Source organism: Microcaecilia unicolor, chromosome 2, assembly GCF_901765095.1.
Source record: "Microcaecilia unicolor chromosome 2, aMicUni1.1, whole genome shotgun sequence".
NCBI lineage: Eukaryota > Metazoa > Chordata > Amphibia > Gymnophiona > Siphonopidae > Microcaecilia > Microcaecilia unicolor.
Genome location: NC_044032.1, coordinates 234,028,198 through 234,048,567, shown reverse-complemented (window position 1 = coordinate 234,048,567; position 20,370 = coordinate 234,028,198). Strand labels below are relative to the sequence as shown.

At 50.1% G+C, this 20,370-nt stretch overlaps 1 protein-coding gene across 2 annotated transcripts in view; it reads left to right on the top strand.

Moving 5' to 3' along the window:
* Window positions 1–20,370, top strand: part of JAK2 (Janus kinase 2) — a 283,942-nt gene that overhangs the window by 87,091 nt on the left and 176,481 nt on the right. For both annotated transcript variants that reach the window (XM_030193799.1, XM_030193800.1), the window contains one exon: window positions 6,102–6,219. In XM_030193799.1, coding sequence (XP_030049659.1) covers window positions 6,102–6,219 — 118 coding nt within the window. The remainder of the gene's footprint in view (window positions 1–6,101; window positions 6,220–20,370) is intronic.

Sequence of the window (20,370 nt, the reverse complement as noted above, 5' to 3'; positions counted from 1 at the left end):
AACCGGAAAGAAGCTTCGCGGGACGGTCGGCACGCAGGGCACGCCCACCGCGCATGCGCGGCCGTCTTCCCGCCCGTGCGCGACCGCTCCCGCCAGTTCCTTTTTTTCCGCGCCTGGAGAGAGTCGTGCTTTGCCGCTCTCTCTACTTCAGCCGCCGGATTCTTGCGATCGCGTATACGCGGATCGCGCTTCGTTTAATTTCCTTTTAGTATTTCTCTGTTACGAAAAAAAAAAAAAAAAAAAAAGAAAAAAGACTGCGCGTGTGGAGCACGCGCTCCCCTTTTCCCTCGCTTCCAGCGGGGACGCCTTGTTGCGGCCTAGTGGCCGCTCGGTCGGCTAGTTTTTTCGTGGTGTGATTTTAGCCACCATTGCCGACTTTGACTTCGCCGACGCGATTTTTCCGTCGATGTCCTCGAAGGTCCCGAGTGGATTTAAAAAGTGTGGTCGCTGCGGCCGGCCGATCTCGCAGACCGACACCCACGCTTGGTGCCTCCAGTGCCTCGGGCCGGAGCACAATCTCAAGTCGTGTGCGCTGTGTCTCGGTCTCCGGAAACGGACTCAGGTTGCGAGGCAAGTTCTGCGGGACCGTCTTTTTGGAACTTGCGCCGGCCCCTCGACGTCGACCTCGACGGCATCGGTATCGAAGGCCGGATCTTCGGTACCGGTATCGATGCCCGAGACATCGGCACCGATGGCAGCGACCCCAGGAGAACAGGTCCCGTCGGCCCGCCGGTCCGCCGGTGAGAGTGGGGTTGAGAGGCCGCGTGGGCTGTCGGCCCCGGTCACTCCCTCAGCTCGTGAGCCACGGGACCGAACCCTGTCGGACCCGGTACCTCGAGACCGAGGGGGATTGACCTCCTCCTCCTCCATGCCCTCCGGCGCCGGTGACGTGCACCGGAAAAAGGACAAGAAGCGCCGTCACCGGGAGCCCTCGGTGCACCCTGAAGGGGAGTCGACGCCGAAGCGTCATCGTAGAGAGGAGAGATCTCCGTCGGTGGTGGAGGTACCGACGCGTCGGGGTTCCGGCACCTCGGTGCCGTCTCCTGGCCCCCAGCAGCTTCTGGCACCGACACCCTTACCGGCCCCACCGCCTTTCCCGGCAGCGGGCCTGGACGAGTGCCTCAGAGCCATCCTTCCGGGGATCCTGGAAGGGCTGATGCGCCAGGCTGTGCCGGCGTCGGGGGTGCTTGCGCCCCCGGCGCCGATGACTGTGGCGCCGGCGAGCTCTAGCCCGGCGCCGGGGCTGTCGACACCGCCGCCGCTTGCGGTGCCGGTCTCGACCGCCACGCAGGTGGAGTCCCCGTCGACGTCGATGGAGGGAGCTCCGTCCCCGCCGGCGCGGGAGTCCACCGCTCGACGACACCGAGGCCTCGGTGCCTCGACGTCGAGCCGGGCCCGGTACCGGACTCAGCTACATGAGCTAATGTCCGATACCGAGGATGAGGACTCGTGGGGGGAAGAGGAAGACCCGAGATATTTCTCCTCAGAGGAGTCTACGGGCCTTCCCTCGGACCCCACGCCATCACCGGAGAGGAAGCTCTCACCTCCTGAGAGTCTCTCCTTTGCCTCCTTTGTGCGGGATATGTCCATAAGCATTCCCTTTCCCGTGGTCTCTGTGGAAGAGCCGAGGGCCGAGATGCTCGAGGTCCTCGACTATCCATCACCACCTAGAGAGTCCTCCACGGTACCGCTGCACAATGTCCTGAAGGAGACGCTGCTTCGGAACTGGGTGCGACCACTAACTAACCCCACCATTCCCAAGAAAGCAGAGTCCCAGTACAGGATCCACTCTGACCCAGAGCTCATGCGGCCCCAGTTGCCCCATGACTCAGCGGTCGTGGATTCTGCTCTCAAGAGGGCACGGAGTTCGAGGGATACCGCCTCGGCGCCCCCGGGGCGGGAGTCTCGCACTCTGGACTCATTTGGGAGGAAGGCCTACCAATCCTCCATGCTCGTGACCCGCATCCAATCTTACCTGCTCTATATGAGCATCCACATGCGGACCAATGTGCAACAGCTGGCGGACCTGGTCGATAAGCTCCCGCCGGAGCAGTCCAGGCCTTATCAGGAGGTGGTCAGGCAGCTGAAGGCGTGCAGAAAGTTCCTGTCCAGGGGGATTTTTGACACCTGTGACGTGGCATCTCGTGCTGCGGCCCAAGGTATAGTGATGCGCAGGCTCTCATGGCTGCGTGCCTCTGACCTGGACAACCGCACCCAGCAGAGACTGGCTGACGTCCCTTGCCGGGGGGATAATATTTTTGGCGAGAAGGTCGAGCAGATGGTTGACCAACTGCATCAGCGGGAAACCGCTCTCGACAAGCTCTCCCACCGGGCGCCTTCAGCACCCGCCCCCGCGGGCGGGCGTTTTTTCCCGGGCCCGGCAGGCTGCACCCTATTCTTTTGCGAAGCGTAGGTACAACCAGCCGGCCCGAAGGCCTCGTCAGGCACAGGGACAGCCCCAGCGCGCTCGTTCCCGTCAACAGCGTGCGCCTAAGCAGCCCCCTGCGCCTCCACAGCAAAAGCCGGGGACGGGCTTTTGACTGGATCCATGGGAACATAGCCGCCCTACAAGTGTCCGTACCGGACGACCTGCCGGTCGGAGGGAGGTTAAAATTTTTTCACCAAAGGTGGCCTCTCATAACCTCCGACCAGTGGGTTCTCCAAATAGTGCGGTACGGATACGCCCTGAATTTGGCCTCCCTGCCTCCAAATTGTCCTCCGGGAGCTCAGTCTTTCAGCTCCCATCACAAGCAGGTACTTGCAGAGGAACTCTCCGCCCTTCTCAGCGCCAATGCGGTCGAGCCCGTACCACCCGGGCAGGAAGGGCAGGGATTCTATTCCAGGTACTTCCTTGTGGAAAAGAAAACAGGGGGGATGCGTCCCATCCTAGACCTGAGAGGCCTGAACAAATTCCTGGTCAAAGAAAAGTTCAGGATGCTTTCCTTGGGCACCCTTCTGCCAATGATTCAGAAAAACGATTGGCTATGTTCCCTGGATTTAAAGGACGCATACACTCACATCCCGATACTGCCAGCTCACAGACAGTATCTCAGATTCCGCCTGGGCGCACGGCACTTTCAGTATTGTGTGCTGCCCTTTGGGCTCGCCTCTGCCCCACGAGTGTTTACAAAGTGCCTCGTGGTGGTAGCGGCCTACCTACGCAAGCTGGGAGTGCACGTGTTCCCTTATCTCGACGATTGGCTGGTCAAGAACACCTCGGAGGCAGGAGCCCTCCGGTCGATGCAGTGCACTATTCAACTTCTGGAGCTGCTGGGGTTTGTGATAAATTACCCAAAGTCCCATCTCCAGCCAACTCAGTCTCTGGAATTCATAGGAGCGCTGCTGAATTCCCAGATGGCTCAGGCCTACCTTCCCGAAGCGAGGGCCACCAATCTCTTGGCCCTGGCTTCGCGGACCAGAGCGTCTCAGCAGATCACAGCTCGGCAGATGTTGAGACTTCTGGGTCATATGGCCTCCACAGTTCATGTGACTCCCATGGCTCGTCTTCATATGAGATCTGCTCAATGGACCCTAGCTTCCCAGTGGTTCCAAGCCACCGGGAATCTAGAGGATGTCATCCGCCTCTCCACCAGTTGCCGCACTTCACTGCTCTGGTGGACCATACGGACCAATTTGACCCTGGGACGTCCATTCCAAATTCCGCAGCCCACGAAAGTGCTGACGACGGATGCATCTCGCCTGGGGTGGGGAGCCCATGTCGATGGGCTTCACACCCAGGGTCTGTGGTCCCTCCAGGAAAAGGATCTGCAGATCAACCTCCTGGAGCTCCGAGCGATCTGGAACGCACTGAAGGCTTTCAGAGATCGGCTGTCCTGCCAAATTATCCAAATTCGGACAGACAATCAGGTTGCAATGTATTACGTCAACAAGCAGGGGGGCACCGGATCTCGCCCCCTGTGTCAGGAAGCCGTCGGTATGTGGCGTTGGGCGTGTCGGTTCGGCATGCTTCTCCAAGCCACGTACCTGGCAGGCGTAAACAACAGTCTGGCCGACAGACTGAGCAGAGTCATGCAACCGCACGAGTGGTCGCTCCATTCCAGAGTGGTACGCAAGATCTTCCGAGAGTGGGGCACCCCCTCGGTGGATCTTTTCGCCTCTCAGACCAACCACAAGCTGCCTCTGTTCTGTTCCAGACTTCAGACACACGGCAGGCTAGCGTCAGATGCCTTTCTCCTTCATTGGGGGACCGGCCTCCTGTATGCTTATCCTCCCATACCTTTGGTGGGGAAGACCTTACTGAAGCTCAAGCAAGACCGCGGCACCATGATTCTGATAGCGCCCTTTTGGCCCCGTCAGATCTGGTTCCCTCTTCTTCTGGAGTTGTCCTCAGAAGAACCGTGGAGATTGGAGTGTTTTCCGACTCTCATTTCGCAGAACGACGGAGCGTTGCTGCACCCCAACCTTCAATCCCTGGCTCTCACGGCCTGGATGTTGAGGGCGTAGACTTCGCTGCGTTGGGTCTGTCTGAGGGTGTCTCCCGGGTCTTGCTTGCCTCTAGGAAGGATTCCACTAAAAAGAGTTACTTTTTCAAGTGGAGGAGGTTTGTCGTGTGGTGTGAGAGCAAGGACCTAGAACCTCGTTCTTGCCCTGCACAGAACCTGCTTGAATACCTTCTGCACTTATCAGAGTCTGGCCTCAAGACCAACTCAGTAAGGAATCACCTTAGTGCGATTAGTGCTTACCATTATCGTGTGGAAGGTAAAGCCATCTCTGGAGAGCCTTTAGTCGTTCGATTCATGAGAGGCTTGTTTTTGTCAAAGCCCCCTATCAAGCCTCCTACTGTGTCATGGGATCTCAACGTCGTCCTCACCCAGCTGATGAAACCTCCTTTTGAGCCACTGAATTCCTGCCATCTGAAGTACTTGACCTGGAAGGTCATTTTCTTGGTGGCAGTTACTTCAGCTCGTAGGGTCAGTGAGCTTCAAGCCCTAGTAGCTCATGCTCCATATACTAAATTTCATCACAACAGAGTAGTGCTCCGCACTCACCCAAAGTTCCTGCCGAAGGTGGTGTCGGAGTTCCATCTTAACCAGTCAATTGTCTTGCCAACATTCTTCCCCAGGCCGCATACCCGCCCTGCTGAACGTCAGTTGCACACATTGGACTGCAAGAGAGCATTGGCCTTCTACTTGGAGCGGACACAGCCCAACAGACAGTCCGCCCAATTGTTTATTTCTTTCGACCCTAACAGGCTAGGGGTCGCTGTCGGGAAACGCACCATCTCCAATTGGCTAGCAGATTGCATTTCCTTCACTTACGCCCAGGCTGGGCTGACTCTTGAGGGTCATGTCACGGCTCATAGTGTCAGAGCCATGGCAGCGTCAGTGGCCCACTTGAAGTCAGCCACTATTGAAGAGATTTGCAAGGCTGCAACGTGGTCATCTGTCCACACATTCACATCACATTACTGCCTCCAGCAGGATACCCGACGCGACAGTCGGTTCGGGCAGTCGGTGCTGCAGAATCTGTTTGGGGTGTAAATCCAACTCCACCCTCCAGGACCCGAATTTATTCTGGTCAGGCTGCACTCTCAGTTAGTTGTTCTTCGTAGGTCAATTTCTGTTGTTTCCTCGCCGTTGCGAGGTTCCATTGACCTGGGTTCTTGTTTTGAGTGAGCCTGAGAGCTAGGGATACCCCAGTCGTGAGAACAAGCAGCCTGCTTGTCCTCGGAGAAAGGGTATGATACATACCTGTAGCAGTTGTTCTCCGAGGACAGCAGGCTGATTGTTCTCACCTACCCTCCCTCCTCCCCTTTGGAGTTGTGTGTTTCATCTTTTGCTAGTCATTCAACTGGCGGGAGCGGTCGCGCACGGGCGGGAAGACGGCCGCGCATGCGCGGTGGGCGTGCCCTGCGTGCCGACCGTCCCGCGAAGCTTCTTTCCGGTTGGTGGGGGCTGCCGCGGACGTCACCCAGTCGTGAGAACAATCAGCCTGCTGTCCTCGGAGAACAACTGCTACAGGTATGTATCATACCCTATATATATATATATATATATATATATATTATTTTTACTGTCTTGTCTGTAAGAATGTTGCTGCTGTTTCTTGATCTAATGACAGCTATTTAAATTTCTCAACAGGTTTTATTTTCCACATTGGTATTCCAATGGAAGCAGCAGAGCTTTTCGTTACGGAATTAACAGAGGTGCAGAAACACCAGTCCTTGATGATTTTGTTATGTCATATTTGTTTGCTCAGGTAAGATTTACCAGGGCTCGTATGTTAGAGAGAGCAGTGAGTAGAGAACCAGTGAAGCTAGGGTTCAAATCCTACCGCTCCTTGTGATCTTGGGTAAGTCACTTAACTGTCCATTGCTTTAGGTGTGAACTTTAGATTGTGAGTCTGGAAGGGACAGAGAAATATTTACTATATCCTAATATAACTATTGAAAAGACATGAGCTATATCCAAAGAGAAAAAGTACATTGTTTCTCAAGTACTACAAGACCCAGAGTTCCATTTGTATGTACTATTGAAGAGAGAGAAAAAAGACCATCATATCAGGGTGGATCATTGATCCCAGATTTCCAAGTACAGTAAAAACCACCAGTGTTTGTAAAATTTAGACCCAAAAAGGGAGTAATGAACTTGGCCTAGTGGGACTGATATTCAAAGTGATTTAGCTAGCAGCTGACCAGTTAAATCATTTGGTTGAGGCTAGCTGCTAATTTTCAGCGGCACTTAACTGGCTAATTGCTGCTGAAATTCATGGTTGGTGCTGAAATCAAAGCCAGCTGTGTTGGGGTTGTTCCGGGAGCAGAGTCAGAATTTGGCCATTTAAGTGCCTGATATTCAGCCCTTAAGTGGCCAGGTTTAGCACACAAATGGGACAGTATAAGTCTGTCCTATTTTTATTGCTAGCTCATGGCTGCTCAAGTGCTGAATATTGACTTAATCAGCTATATGTTAGCTGGCTAAAAAACAACTGGATATTAAAAGCTGGAGCCAAGATAGGGCCTGGCTTTGAATATCCAGGAGTAACTCCGTCAGCGGTGAGCAAAATGCTTACCACCGCCAGCTTAATATTGGACTCAGTGTTTCTCAAACTGTGAACTATCTTTTTCTCTAGTTTTCAAGTTCTCATAATGAATATGTATGGGATAGATTTCCTCCATGAACTACTTCCACTCCGTATAGATTTATTTCATGCATATTCCGTATCAATGTCCTCACAATCAGAGCAGTTAAAGGGGTAATCCAGGATCCTCGTGAGAAACGGTGGTCTACACATTGCATAGACAAGAACTGAAACAGAAGAAATACTCTCATTCCAGACAATTCGCTATTTGTTAGATACTGGTCATTGCTTTTGACTCGTAACCACTTGTAACTACTCGCCTCCACCTACCCTCCTCTCCTTCCTGTACACATTAATTGATTTGATTTGATTACTTTATTTCTTGTCTATTAGATTGTAAGCTCTCTGAGCAGGGACTGTCTTTCTTCTATGTTTGTGCAGCGCTGCGTATGCCTTGTATTGCTATAGAAATGCTAAATAGTAGTAGTAGTATTAACTACCTTTATGAAAAGATTCAGCCAAGGTACAACAAGTATAGCCTGATGTAAAACTTCAATATTGTCAGTTTAACACTAGTAAAGTGACCCAATATAAGCGTAAATAAAATTGGTAAGGTAAAACTGGAAATGGCAAAACTGGAAATGGCAAATTTAATCCTAATAATAGGAATAAAATGATGTGGCGGGGCATTTTTGATATGACTTCTAAATCCAACTTTGGACATTTTGTTAAAAACGTTCAAAAGTCAAGTGGTGAACATGGCCATTTTCGAACCTGAAAGTCTTTCTTTGTTTTGAAAATGGCCATTTTTATTCGTTTTGTGCTCGGTGCATGTTTCTTTTGTGACCACTTTTGGGAAAAATATAGTCCAAGGAAAAATGCACAAAAATAAGTCATTGGACTTCATGAGAGATGGGGAGGCACATTTTTAGTGACTGGAGGAGTGGCCTGTTGGTTAGAGCACTGGTCTTGACATCCAGAGGTGGCTGCTTCAAATCTCACTGCTTCTGCTTGTGATCTTGAACAAGTCACTTAACTCTCCATTGCCTCAGGTACAAGCCCTCCACGGACAGGGAAATACCCATTGTACCTGAATGCAACTCATCTTGAGCTACTACTTGAAAAGGTGTGTGACAAATCCAAATAAATAAGTACACTGGCCACACACATATTCCAGCAGAGCAGTGAGACCTAGGGGGTGCTGCAGTGGACTTCACATAAAAGATCCCAGGTGCACATCTCACTGTTACCCTCTTATATTGTATGGGGAGCCCTCCAAAACCTACTGTACCCCACTGCAATAACGCTTATGCCTTACATGTGGGTACAATAGGTTTTTGGTGGGTTTTCGAGGGCTCACACTTTCCACCGCAAGTGTAAGGGTTAGAGTGGGTGAGGACCTGGGTCCCCTTCTCTACAGTGCAATTCACCGACCACTACGCTGCTCCAGGGACCTGCTTGCTACTCTAATTGGACTGGCAATAACATCTGATGCTGTCAGAGGCTGGTATGTACTGTTTCTTTCACATCTTTGGGGGTGGGAGGGGGTCAGTGACCACTGGGGGGGGGGGGGGGGGAGTAAGGGGAGGTCAAGCCTTAATCCCTCCAGTGGCCATCTGGTCGTTTAGGGCACCTTTTTATAACGTAAGTCGTGATTGAAATAGGTCCAGACCAATACATCTAATTTCTAGCCCAGGACGTTTCTGCTTTGTTCCATTATGGCAGGAAAAGTCCAAGTTGTGGGAATGCCTAAATCCTGTCTCCAACATGTCCTTTTGTAATTTGGGTGCAATGCAGACAAACCTCGTAGAAAAATGTCTTAAAAACATGTTTCGAAAATAATGATTTGGATGGTTTTGCAGGAAAAACATCTATCTGCTGCTTTGTGCCATTTTTTTGGGCATTTCTGTTTTGCAAATGAATCCCATAGTGTTAAGAATATTCACATTAAAACAGCACAGCAGAAAAATATATAACAAATATGATGAATATCAGCAGGGTGCAAATGGTCAGTATGGAAGAATATTCATACAACACAGATATGATACAATGTCAGCACAATACAAATGAATCTCCTTAATAGGCACACATAGGCATTCAAAAAACACATATGATGCTCATAATGTCAGTAAGATATAAGGACCACGGGCCTTTAAAAATGGAACACAGTTCTTTAATAAATAAGCCTTGACAAAAAGACCCGACACGGGCCGTGTTTCGGTGACTATCACCTGTGTCACAGTGATGACGTGGAAAACTTGGGGAATAACTCGAATATATTCCTCTATAATATATTATACCTTACTCCATGTCTCATATAGTAAAAGTTACAAAGCAACAAGGCACTTTCAGTTTCTGTATCCAAACGGACGAAAAGCCGTTTGGATACAGTTTGTACTTCGTTCCCTCTCTTTTGCTATATCCAAGTAAGATATAAGGAAACATTTTAGTAGACAGATGAGCAGATACGTGTAGTTGAGATGTATAGACACCCAGACAAGATGGGTAGAACAAAGTTGTTGAGATAAATAGATGGCTGGCTAATTGAAGGCAAATTATATATACAGTTGAATAATGTAAAGAGAATTGTTCTTGGTTACAAATTATGTGGCATGCTAACACTGATACATGCATTAAAAGCTTGGTTAAAAGATCCAGTTTGTCACCGGTTTCCTGACGCAGCCTTGAGTTAGATGTAACCCAAAGAGGTTTAATGACTGGAGACAGCATAATCCTATCTGGGCTGAAGCCAGTGGGTGGCGCTTGGCACCATATTGGTTTGTCCAAAACAATAGCAAATGCTATTGAAAACAATAGCAAACTTGTGTGGTTTATATTATTTTGCATCCTTTCTGTTCGGAGGGGATCAGGGGAGGGAGGGGAAGTAAGAGGAGTTTGGGGGGGGGGGGGGTTGGGGAGGTTTTGAGAGGGACTGTGAAGGGGGAGAGGGTTATATTCAAAATGTTTTTGACACTGCTCCAGAGCTTACTCAGTGCATTCCATTTCAATCTGATTTGTTGCCAAATGGCACAGGTAGCAGGACAAAGCATGTGGACTTTCATGTGACAGTTACCAGTTTCAAATTTGAAATCCTTCCTAAAATGTAAATGCTGGATTTAAGACTTGCGTGAATTAATAATAACAAAAATAAGATCCCCACAAATGCACTTCTATACCTGTTGTCAGTTCTGCGCACCTCTGCAAAAATAGCACTGTTCACAACAAATCTGCAATATCGCTTTTATTACCAGGAGGAAAAAAAACACAGTACACTCGACCATGCCCCTGTTAGATCATATGCCTGTTGTGTACGAGACTTGCCTAGTTCCTTGCTCCCAGTGCCGCAGCCTTGCAATTCCTCACCTCCATAGTTTTGTAGCCTCCCGGAGGAAAACTGCAAGCATAGGAAAGCCCAGGTGGGCAACGGCGCTCTCCTAAGAATATGACAAACTTGAAAATCCAATTGCTGTCTACTGAAAAAAAAAAGGGGGATCTTTTCAGCATTCTCATGCTTCCCTTCCCTGGGTAGTCTCTTTTCACGCTGACAAACATGCCGATGTGAGCTTTTGCAGAAGGAGCTGCAGGCAACAAGTAAAGCCTAAGAGCCACTAAGCACCCCCCTTCCTACATCAAACAAATCTATACATGAATATATAGCAGCTGTCAGCCCATCTGTGCCCCCCCCCCCCCCAGTACGAGCAGTGCCGTGAGGCCACCTCTGCGCACTCACTCTCCATTTTGAGCAGCCAGACTATCAAGTTCCTCTGTGTACATCCGTATGCTGCACAAGACGGCATGATTCTAACTATAACTCAGATAAAATAACAGTAAAGAACGACAACTTGGATGCAGCAGATGATTGTTATGGACAAACCAAGATTAGCAGCTGCTGAGGGAACCAGTTTCAAGCCTTTGCTGTCATGCAATCTCCTGTCATTAAACTTCCTTGACGTAGCCCCTTGGGCAGTGAGGTTCAGAGTTTGGGGGCTACTCCTAAGAGGGCTTACTGGCAGATATCAGAATTCTGCATTTTCTTTTGATGAGGGTTCAGATAGTGATGCTTCTTAAGAGGACTTTAGGAGGTCTGAAAGGTATGTAGAATACTAACTTATTCTTTAGGTACTCTGGGCTGTTTTGTTTGAGGGACTTGAAAATCAAACATAGCTCTGTTAGGTTACTGGTAGCCAGTACAGTTTTTGCAGGAAGGATATGATGTGGTACACTGTTTGCAAACTTCTAATAGTTGTGCTGCAGCACTTTGAATTGGAGCTGATGCAAAATCTTTTTAGAGGTAGAGACCAAATTTCGTGATTTGGTTTCAGATGTGACTAAAGGGACATCTGAGTGTGAGTTTTGCATATTAAACAAATGCTTCCTTTCTGTCTATATTTGCTTTTTTTTTTTTTGTGATTATGTGATTTACCACATGCCCATTTTTTTGCTCTCTTCATCCCCCCACCCCCAGCAACTCATGGTCTTCCATATAAACAGCTGCTGTCTTTTTTTTTTGTTTTTTGTTTTTTTTTGCCTTTTTTGAAGATAATGATTTCCTTTTTGATTATATATGGCTACATAAGCCTTTTTCTCCGAGGACAAGCAGGCTGCTTGTTCTCACTGATGGGTGACGTCCACGGCAGCCCCTCCAATCGGAAACTTCACTAGCAAAAGCCTTTGCTAGTCCTCGCGCGTCCATGCGCACCGCGCATGCGCGGCCGTCTTCCCGCCCGAACCGGCTCGTGTTCGTCAGTCTTCTTTTGTCCGCGCTCGGTACGGTCGTGTTTTCGCCGTGTCGGGCCCCGCAAAGTCGACCTCGCGCGTTCGTCGTGTTCTTAAAAAAAAATAAAAAAAACCATTCTGTGTGGAAAAAAGACTCTGTGGTCTTTTTTCCCTCCGCTATTTTCAGCTTTTTCGCCCCGGTAAGTTTTCTTTCGTCGTTGGGGTAGGCCGCTTTTAGGCCTCGGGTCGAAGTTTCTTCCCCTTGTTTTTTCGGTGCCTTTTCCGCCATTTCGACTTTTGATCTCGCCGGTGTGATTTTTCCGCCCATGACATCGAAGTCTCCCAGCGGCTTCAAGAAGTGCACCCAGTGCGCCCGGGTCGTCTCGCTCACTGACAGGCACGCTTCGTGTCTTCAGTGCTTGGGGGCTGGGCACCGCCCGCAGGCCTGTAGTCTGTGTTCCCTTTTGCAAAAGCGGACTCAGGTAGCGAGATTGGCCCAGTGGAACGTTTTGTTCTCGGGCTCTTCGTCAGCATCGGCACCGGGGGTATCGAGTGCATCGACGTCTTCAGCGTCCAGAGCTTCATCCTCGGCCGCCAGTGCATCGAGGCATCGACCCTCTGCATCGGCGCCGAGACATCGGACAGCTGCATCAACATCGGTGGTACCGGGACCTCGTCTGCTGATGTCGTCGGACGGTGGTGCTTCGTCTGGAGTGCAGGTGAGGACTGTCCATTCCCCTGTTGGTGGCGGTGAGCCTTCGGGTGGGTCTCCCCCTACCCTGAGGGCTCCTGCGGTACAGCCCCCCCGAGACCGACCTCCTTCGGCCTCGGCCCCGAGGAAGCGACGACTGGATTCTACGTCCTCCTCGTCGGTGCCGGGAAGCTCCGGTGACATGCTTCGTTCCAAGAAGTCGAAGAAGCATCGTCATCGGTCCCCTTCCCGTGTCGGCACCGAGAGCTCTGGGTCGCCGAGGGAGTCGGCACCCAGCAGGCATCGGCACCAAGAGAACCGCTCACCCTCTGTTCAGGAGGTGTCGATGCGCTCCACTCTGGACAGCCCGGAACAGCCTCCACGCCCGGAACAGGTTCTGACGTCGACGCCTGCATCGACCTCCATGCCTTTCTCTGCAGCCGCTCTGAACGAGAGCCTCCGGGCCGTTCTCCCAGAGATTCTGGGAGAGCTGTTGCGCCCTAACCCTCAGGTACCGGCGGTGCTTGCGCCACCGGTACCGTCGAGCGTGGCGCCGGCTGGCCCATTGCCCGAGGTGAGGTCTCCGGCGTCGGTACCGCATGCGGTACCGGCTGCCGCCGCCTCCCAGGAAGGCTCCCCGACTACGCCGGCGGAGGGAGCTTCGCCGATGCGGGCGAGGGAGTCTACCTCTCGACGCCCCCATCGTGGACGTGGCTCCACAGAGTCGAGTCGGGCGAGGTTGCAGACACAGGTCCGTGAACTTGTGTCTGACACTGAGGGTGAGGCCTCGTGGGAAGAGGAAGAAGACCCCAGATATTTCTCTGACGAGGAGTCTGAAGGTCTTCCTTCCGATCCCACTCCCTCTCCTGAGAGACAGCTTTCTCCTCCTGAGAGTCTGTCTTTTGCTTCCTTTGTCCGGGAGATGTCTACGGCCATCCCCTTCCCGGTGGTTGTGGAGGACGAGCCCAGGGCTGAAATGTTTGAGCTCCTGGACTATCCTTCTCCACCTAAGGAAGCGTCCACTGTACCCATGCACCATGTCCTAAAAAAGACATTGCTGGCGAACTGGACCAAGCCTCTAACTAATCCCCACATTCCCAAGAAGATCGAGTCCCAGTACCGGATCCATGGGGACCCAGAGCTGATGCGCACTCAGTTGCCTCATGACTCTGGAGTTGTGGATCTGGCCCTAAAGAAGGCTAAGAGTTCTAGGGAGCATGCTTCGGCGCCCCCGGGCAAAGACTCTAGAACCTTAGACTCCTTTGGGAGGAAGGCCTACCATTCCTCTATGCTCGTGGCCAAAATTCAGTCTTACCAGCTCTACACGAGCATACACATGCGGAACAATGTGCGGCAGTTGGCGGGCTTGGTTGATGCGCTCCCCCCTGAGCAAGCCAAGCCTTTTCAGGAGGTGGCCAGGCAGCTGAAGGCGTGCAGAAAATTCCTGGCCAGAGGGGTGTATGACACCTTTGATGTTGCGTCCAGGGCCGCTGCTCAAGGTGTGGTGATGCGCAGGCTCTCATGGCTGCGTGCCTCCGACCTGGAGAATAGAATCCAGCAGCGGATTGCGGACTCGCCTTGCCGTGCGGATAATATTTTTGGAGAGAAAGTCGAACAGGTGGTAGAGCAGCTCCACCAGCGGGACACCGCATTCGACAAGTTCTCCCGCCGGCAGCCTTCAGCCTCTACCTCTACAGGTAGAAGATTTTTCGGGGAAGGAAGACTGTTCCCTACTCTTCTGGCAAGCGTAGGTACAATCCTCCTTCTCGACAGCCTGCGGCCCAGGCTAAGCCCCAGCGCGCTCGCTCTCGTCAGCAGCGTGCGCCTCAGCAAGGCCCCTCGGCTCCCCAGCAAAAGCAGGGGACGAGCTTTTGACTGGCTCCAGCAGAGCATAGCCGACATCCAAGTGTCAGTGCCGGGCGACCTGCCAGTCGGAGGGAGGTTGAAAGCTTTTCACCAAAGGTGGCCTCTCATAACCTCCGATCAGTGGGTTCTCCAAATAGTCCGGCAAGGATACACCCTCAATTTGGCCTCAAAACCTCCAAATTGTCCACCGGGAGCTCAGTCTTACAGCTTCCAGCACAAGCAGGTTCTTGCAGAGGAACTCTCCGCCCTTCTCAGCGCCAATGCGGTCGAGCCCGTGCCATCCGGGCAAGAAGGGCTGGGATTCTATTCCAGGTACTTCCTTGTGGAAAAGAAAACAGGGGGGATGCGTCCCATCCTAGACCTAAGGGCCCTGAACAAATATCTCATCAAAGAAAAGTTCAGGATGCTTTCCCTGGGCACCCTTCTTCCTATGATTCAGGAAAACGATTGGCTATGCTCTCTGGACTTAAAGGATGCCTACACACACATCCCAATACTGCCAGCTCACAGGCAGTATCTGCGATTTCAGCTGGGCACACGTCACTTCCAGTACTGTGTGCTACCCTTTGGGCTCGCCTCTGCGCCCTGGGTGTTCACAAAGTGCTTGGCTGTAGTAGCAGCGGCACTTCGCAGGCTGGGGGTGCACGTGTTCCCATATCTCGACGATTGGCTGGTGAAGAACACATCCGAGGCAGGAGCCCTGCAGTCCATGCAGATGACTATTCGCCTCCTGGAGCTACTGGGGTTTGTGATAAATTATCCAAAGTCCCATCTTCTCCCAGTGCAGAAACTCGAATTCATAGGAGCTCTGCTGGATTCTCGGACGGCTCGCGCCTATCTCCCAGAGGCGAGAGCCAACAACTTGTTGTCCCTCGTCTCGCGGGTGCGAGCGTCCCAGCAGATCACAGCTCGGCAGATGTTGAGATTGCTGGGCCACATGGCCTCCACAGTTCATGTGACTCCCATGGCCCGCCTTCACATGAGATCTGCTCAATGGACCCTAGCTTCCCAGTGGTTTCAGGCTGCTGGGGATCTAGAAGACGTGATCCACCTGTCCTCGAGTTTTCTCAAATCCCTGTATTGGTGGACGATTTGGTCCAATTTGACTCTGGGACGTCCTTTCCAAATTCCTCAGCCACAAAAAGTGCTGACCACGGATGCGACTCTCCTGGGATGGGGAGCTCATGTCGATGGGCTTCACACCCAAGGAAGCTGGTCCCTCCAGGAACGCGATCTGCAGATCAATCTTCTGGAGTTGCGAGCGATCTGGAACGCTCTGAAGGCTTTCAGAGATCGGCTGTCCCACCAAATTGTCCAAATTCAGACAGACAACCAGGTTGCTTGAATACCTTCTGCATTTGTCTGAGTCTGGTCTCAAGACCAACTCTGTAAGAGTTCACCTTAGTGCAATCAGTGCATACCATTACCGTGTGGAAGGTAAGCCGATCTCAGGACAGCCTTTAGTTGTTCGCTTCATGAGAGGTTTGCTTTTGTCAAAGCCCCCTGTCAAGCCTCCTACAGTGTCATGGGATCTCAATGTCGTTCTCACCCAGCTGATGAAACCTCCTTTTGAGCCACTGAATTCCTGCCATCTGAAGTACTTGACCTGGAAGGTCATTTTCTTGGTGGCAGTTACTTCAGCTCGTAGAGTCAGTGAGCTTCAGGCCCTGGTAGCCCAGGCCCCTTACACCAAATTTCATCACAACAGAGTAGTCCTCCGCACTCACCCTAAGTTCTTGCCAAAGGTTGTGTCGGAGTTCCATCTGAACCAGTCAGTTGTCTTGCCAACATTCTTTCCCCGTCCTCATTCCTGCCCTGCTGAACGTCAGCTGCACACATTGGACTGCAAGAGAGCATTGGCCTTCTATCTGGAGCGGACACAGCCCAACAGACAGTCCGCCCAATTGTTTGTTTCTTTTGATCCCAATAGGAGGGGAGTGGCTGTGGGGAAACGCACCATATCCAATTGGCTAGCAGATTGCATTTCCTTCACTTACGCCCAGGCTGGGCTGACTCTTGAGGGTCATGTCACGGCTCATAATGTTAGAGCCATGGCAGCGTCGGTAGCCCACTTGAAGTCAGCCTCTATTGAAGAAATTTGCAAAGCTGCGACGTGGTCATCTGTCCACACATTCACATCTCATTACTGCCTGCAGCAGGATACCCGACGCGACAGTCGGTTCGGGCAGTCAGTTCTTCAGAACCTGTTTGGGCTTTAGGATCCAACTCCACCCCCCGAGGGCCCTGTTTGTTCTGTTCCAGGCTGCACTCTCAGTTAGTTGGTAAATTTTTTAGGTCAATCTCAGTTATGTCCTCACCGTTGCGAGGCCCAATTGACCATGGTTGTTGTTTTGAGTGAGCCTGGGGGCTAGGGATACCCCATCAGTGAGAACAAGCAGCCTGCTTGTCCTCGGAGAAAGCGAATGCTACATACCTGTAGAAGGTATTCTCCGAGGACAGCAGGCTGATTGTTCTCACAAACCCGCCCGCCTCCCCTTTGGAGTTGTGTCTTCCCTTGTCTTTGTCTTGCTACATACGGGACCGACGAACACGAGCCGATTCGGGCGGGAAGACGGCCGCGCATGCGCATGGACGCGCGAGGACTAGCAAAGGCTTTTGCTAGTGAAGTTTCCGATTGGAGGGGCTGCCGTGGACGTCACCCATCAGTGAGAACAATCAGCCTGCTGTCCTCGGAGAATACCTTCTACAGGTATGTAGCATTCGCTTTCCTGTAAGACAGGTCAGGTGCACCTGTATATGTCTGGGAAGCGTGTACACCTCCCCCCCCCCCCCCCCCCCCCACACACCCCTTTTCAATTTATTGGAAGTAAGGAATAGCTCTGTACATACTCATTTTCTGAAAAAAAAACATTTTCTGTTGTAGCAATAGCAACAGAATGAATATTTCCCAAGAACAATTTGTAATGAAATTCTATATTTTCACCAATAGCGTAGATTTTCCAAACAATGTCAAAACCTGGTTCACTTCCGGTGCTCTCTGTCTCACTAGCTAACCTAGACAGGAAAAGAACAAGAGAATAAGGCAGCCTTACAGTCCTCTCTGGTTGGTGATGTTAGAAAGTCTAATCCAAGGAAAGCAGCTGATTACAGATGGTTTTAGCCCCCCCCCCCCCCCCCCCCCAATAGCAGGTTCCGTCCCAACTGGTGAATCTTGAGCAGTTCCTGTGCTCATTGAGATGTCTTATAAAGTCCTGTCAAGCAGAATAGTATAGATCCAGCTGATCACATGATCTTGGGGTCCTGTGTGTGCTTGAGCACCCCCAGTATTGAGAAAATTCCTTGTATATGTCCTGGGAAGAGTTATTTCCACTGGGCTTAGCACCCCTAATAATTTTGAAAAGTTGGCTCCTATGCCTGTGGGAAGAGATCAGCAACAAAGTTTAGCAAGTTGAGTCCTCTGTCCCTAAGTTTCTGAGTTATCGGTGTGATGTGCATGCATGGCCTAAGCTATGGAAGTAATTAATCTCTGACTGGTTGGTGTAGAGCTCACTAATGGTAGCATGGTAACTATTCCTTGTGATGAGAACTGAAAGATATCTGTGGAACCATGGAGGTTAGATTGAGAACAGGAGACTGCACGAGGCCATCTAACCCATTATATGAATTGAAGCCAGTAGGTGGAGTCACAAGTACACCCAAAACAATAGCAAACACTATTGAAAGCAATAGTAAAAGATTATTAAAAATAATGGACTGCCTGTGTGTGGGCCATCTGTAAAAAGTCAAAATCTGTTTCAGTTGGATAGGCAGAGCCTTAAAAGGTGGAGTACAAAAGGTTTTTTAAAACTTATTTTGACAGCTTTTTAATTTATTTGAAAGCATCTTATATGTAGATGTAAATATCATGGAATCAAAATTGAATATCCCCAAAACAGCTTCAAAAATTATTGTAGCTGGTGGAAACCGCCAATAAAAACTGTATTTTGTGCTCATTTTTCTGCACTGTTCTATACCATACAGTAATACATGGCCAATTTCAGTGAGGATATTTTGTTTACTGATGGATTCATCTTAACTGTTATAATCTGCCTTGGGAAGCCTGGTATTTTGTAAAGATTGGAAGTATAATTAAACTCTCCTTTCATTGGGGCACATGGAATCACATCTTCACCTCATCTCTTTTGTACAAATATGTTTCAGGGACAAGAAGGTTTCATAAGTCAAAATAATAAAATAAATATTTTTTTCATGCAGATCTCTCATTTGTTTAAACATAACTAAATGGGCTATAAGCTCCTAATGCAGTCCATTAGTTTTCTTATAGTTTGTCCTAGTGATGACTTTTACTGTGCCAAAACTGGAAATACAGTGAGACCGAATAATAGAATTCAGTAACATCCAAAACTAGCATTATAGTAGTGTTCACATTTGGGTAATAAATAACAGAGAAAATGCTGTTGAAAAATGACTTGAAGAAATAAATATATATCACAGAACTGGTGAGTTCCATAGACTACGTCTGCCAGACGGTAAAAGCTGTCATAGCACTGACATCCAGTGGCCTCCAGATAGGCCCTGCACTGTGTTCAGACTCTCCAGCGCTCTTGCAAAAGTGACAGGAGGTTGTTGAATTTCGTCAGCATGTGCCTCGCTGCTCATTTCATCATCTGTTTTATCATCAGCCGTTGCCTGCGTGTAGGCGCATATCTCGACGACAGTGCTGTCGTCAGCTGTTTGTAGATCGTAATCAACAGCTACGTAGTGATGAAACTCCTTTTCAGTAACACTGACTGGGATGTCAATAGCCTGTTCATCTGATGCGTTTGCAACAGCTGCATCTGTTTTGTCCCTCTCCACATCCTTAACAAAGCTTGCCCGCTTGTAGCAGTTCGCAATAGTTGCCTGTGTAACATGATTCCAGGCTTCTTTCTGCATATGTAGGGAATCCAACAGTGATAGATTATGAGCCAATTAAACAGCACGTTTATCCTTGCCAGTCTGGTCATCCATAACGCTCATCAGATGACGTAGCACAAGAGCCCGATAATGCTGTTTGAAATTGGCTATTATGCCCTGATCCATAGGTTGGATCAGAGAGGTAGTGTTTGGTGGCAGGAAGACCACCTTGACGTTAGACAGCCTGCCATCATCCCTGTGTGCAGCACAATTATCACAAAGCAACAAAATCTGACGCTTTTGTGCCCGCATTCTAGTGTCTAACTTCTTTAGCCACTGCTTCCAAATTTCCCCAGTCATCCATGAATTTGCATTAGCCTCGTATGACACAGGACGTCGCTTAACATTCTTGAAGCAACGGGGCTGTTTGCTCTTTCCAATGACGAGTGGTTCCAACTTCTCACTCCCATCCATATTGCAGCAAAGGAGGATCATCAGTCGGTCCTTTCTACGTATTACTTCCTGTAGTTTCGGCTTGTTTGAGTGCAAGTGTTCCATCGCAGAGACCATTTTCGTCAGCATTGAAAATGTCACGAGGTACAAAGTCGTTCAAGATGGTAGGAAGAACTGAAACAACCCAATTTTCAGCACCAAAGTCATCAGCGTCTTGTTTTTCACCATGCTGTTTCTTGAATTTTATGTTGTTCCTCTCCTTCCATCTTTCCAGCCATCCAACAGTGGCTTTGAATTCAGTTAGTCCAAGACTTTGAGCTAGCTGATTAGCTTTCTCCATAAGCAGTGGACCACTGACAGGAAACTGCTCCTGACTTGAGAAAACCACTGAAGAACAGCATCTTCTACATCCTCAGCTTTTCCTGCCCGTTTACGTTTCCTGTGTGGATTTGTATTGTTTTGCCAGTCTTCCGGAAGCTGGTCTTTCTGCTTCAAGATAAGTAAACTTTGACTGGGATTGACACCATATCCTTTAGCAATAGATGCTTGACTTTGTTTGTTTTCTAATTTTTTAAGAACTTCTATTCATTCAGCCAGTGTTAAAGTCTTACAGTTGCGCAACAACGATGACTCCAGTGTACACTCTAACAACATTCTTTCGCTTATTCTGCCTGTGGCAGTTAACCAACGAGATTTCAAATTTACTGCCCCTTTGTCACGTGCCAATCGGCTTCCATATTCCGTGTGTG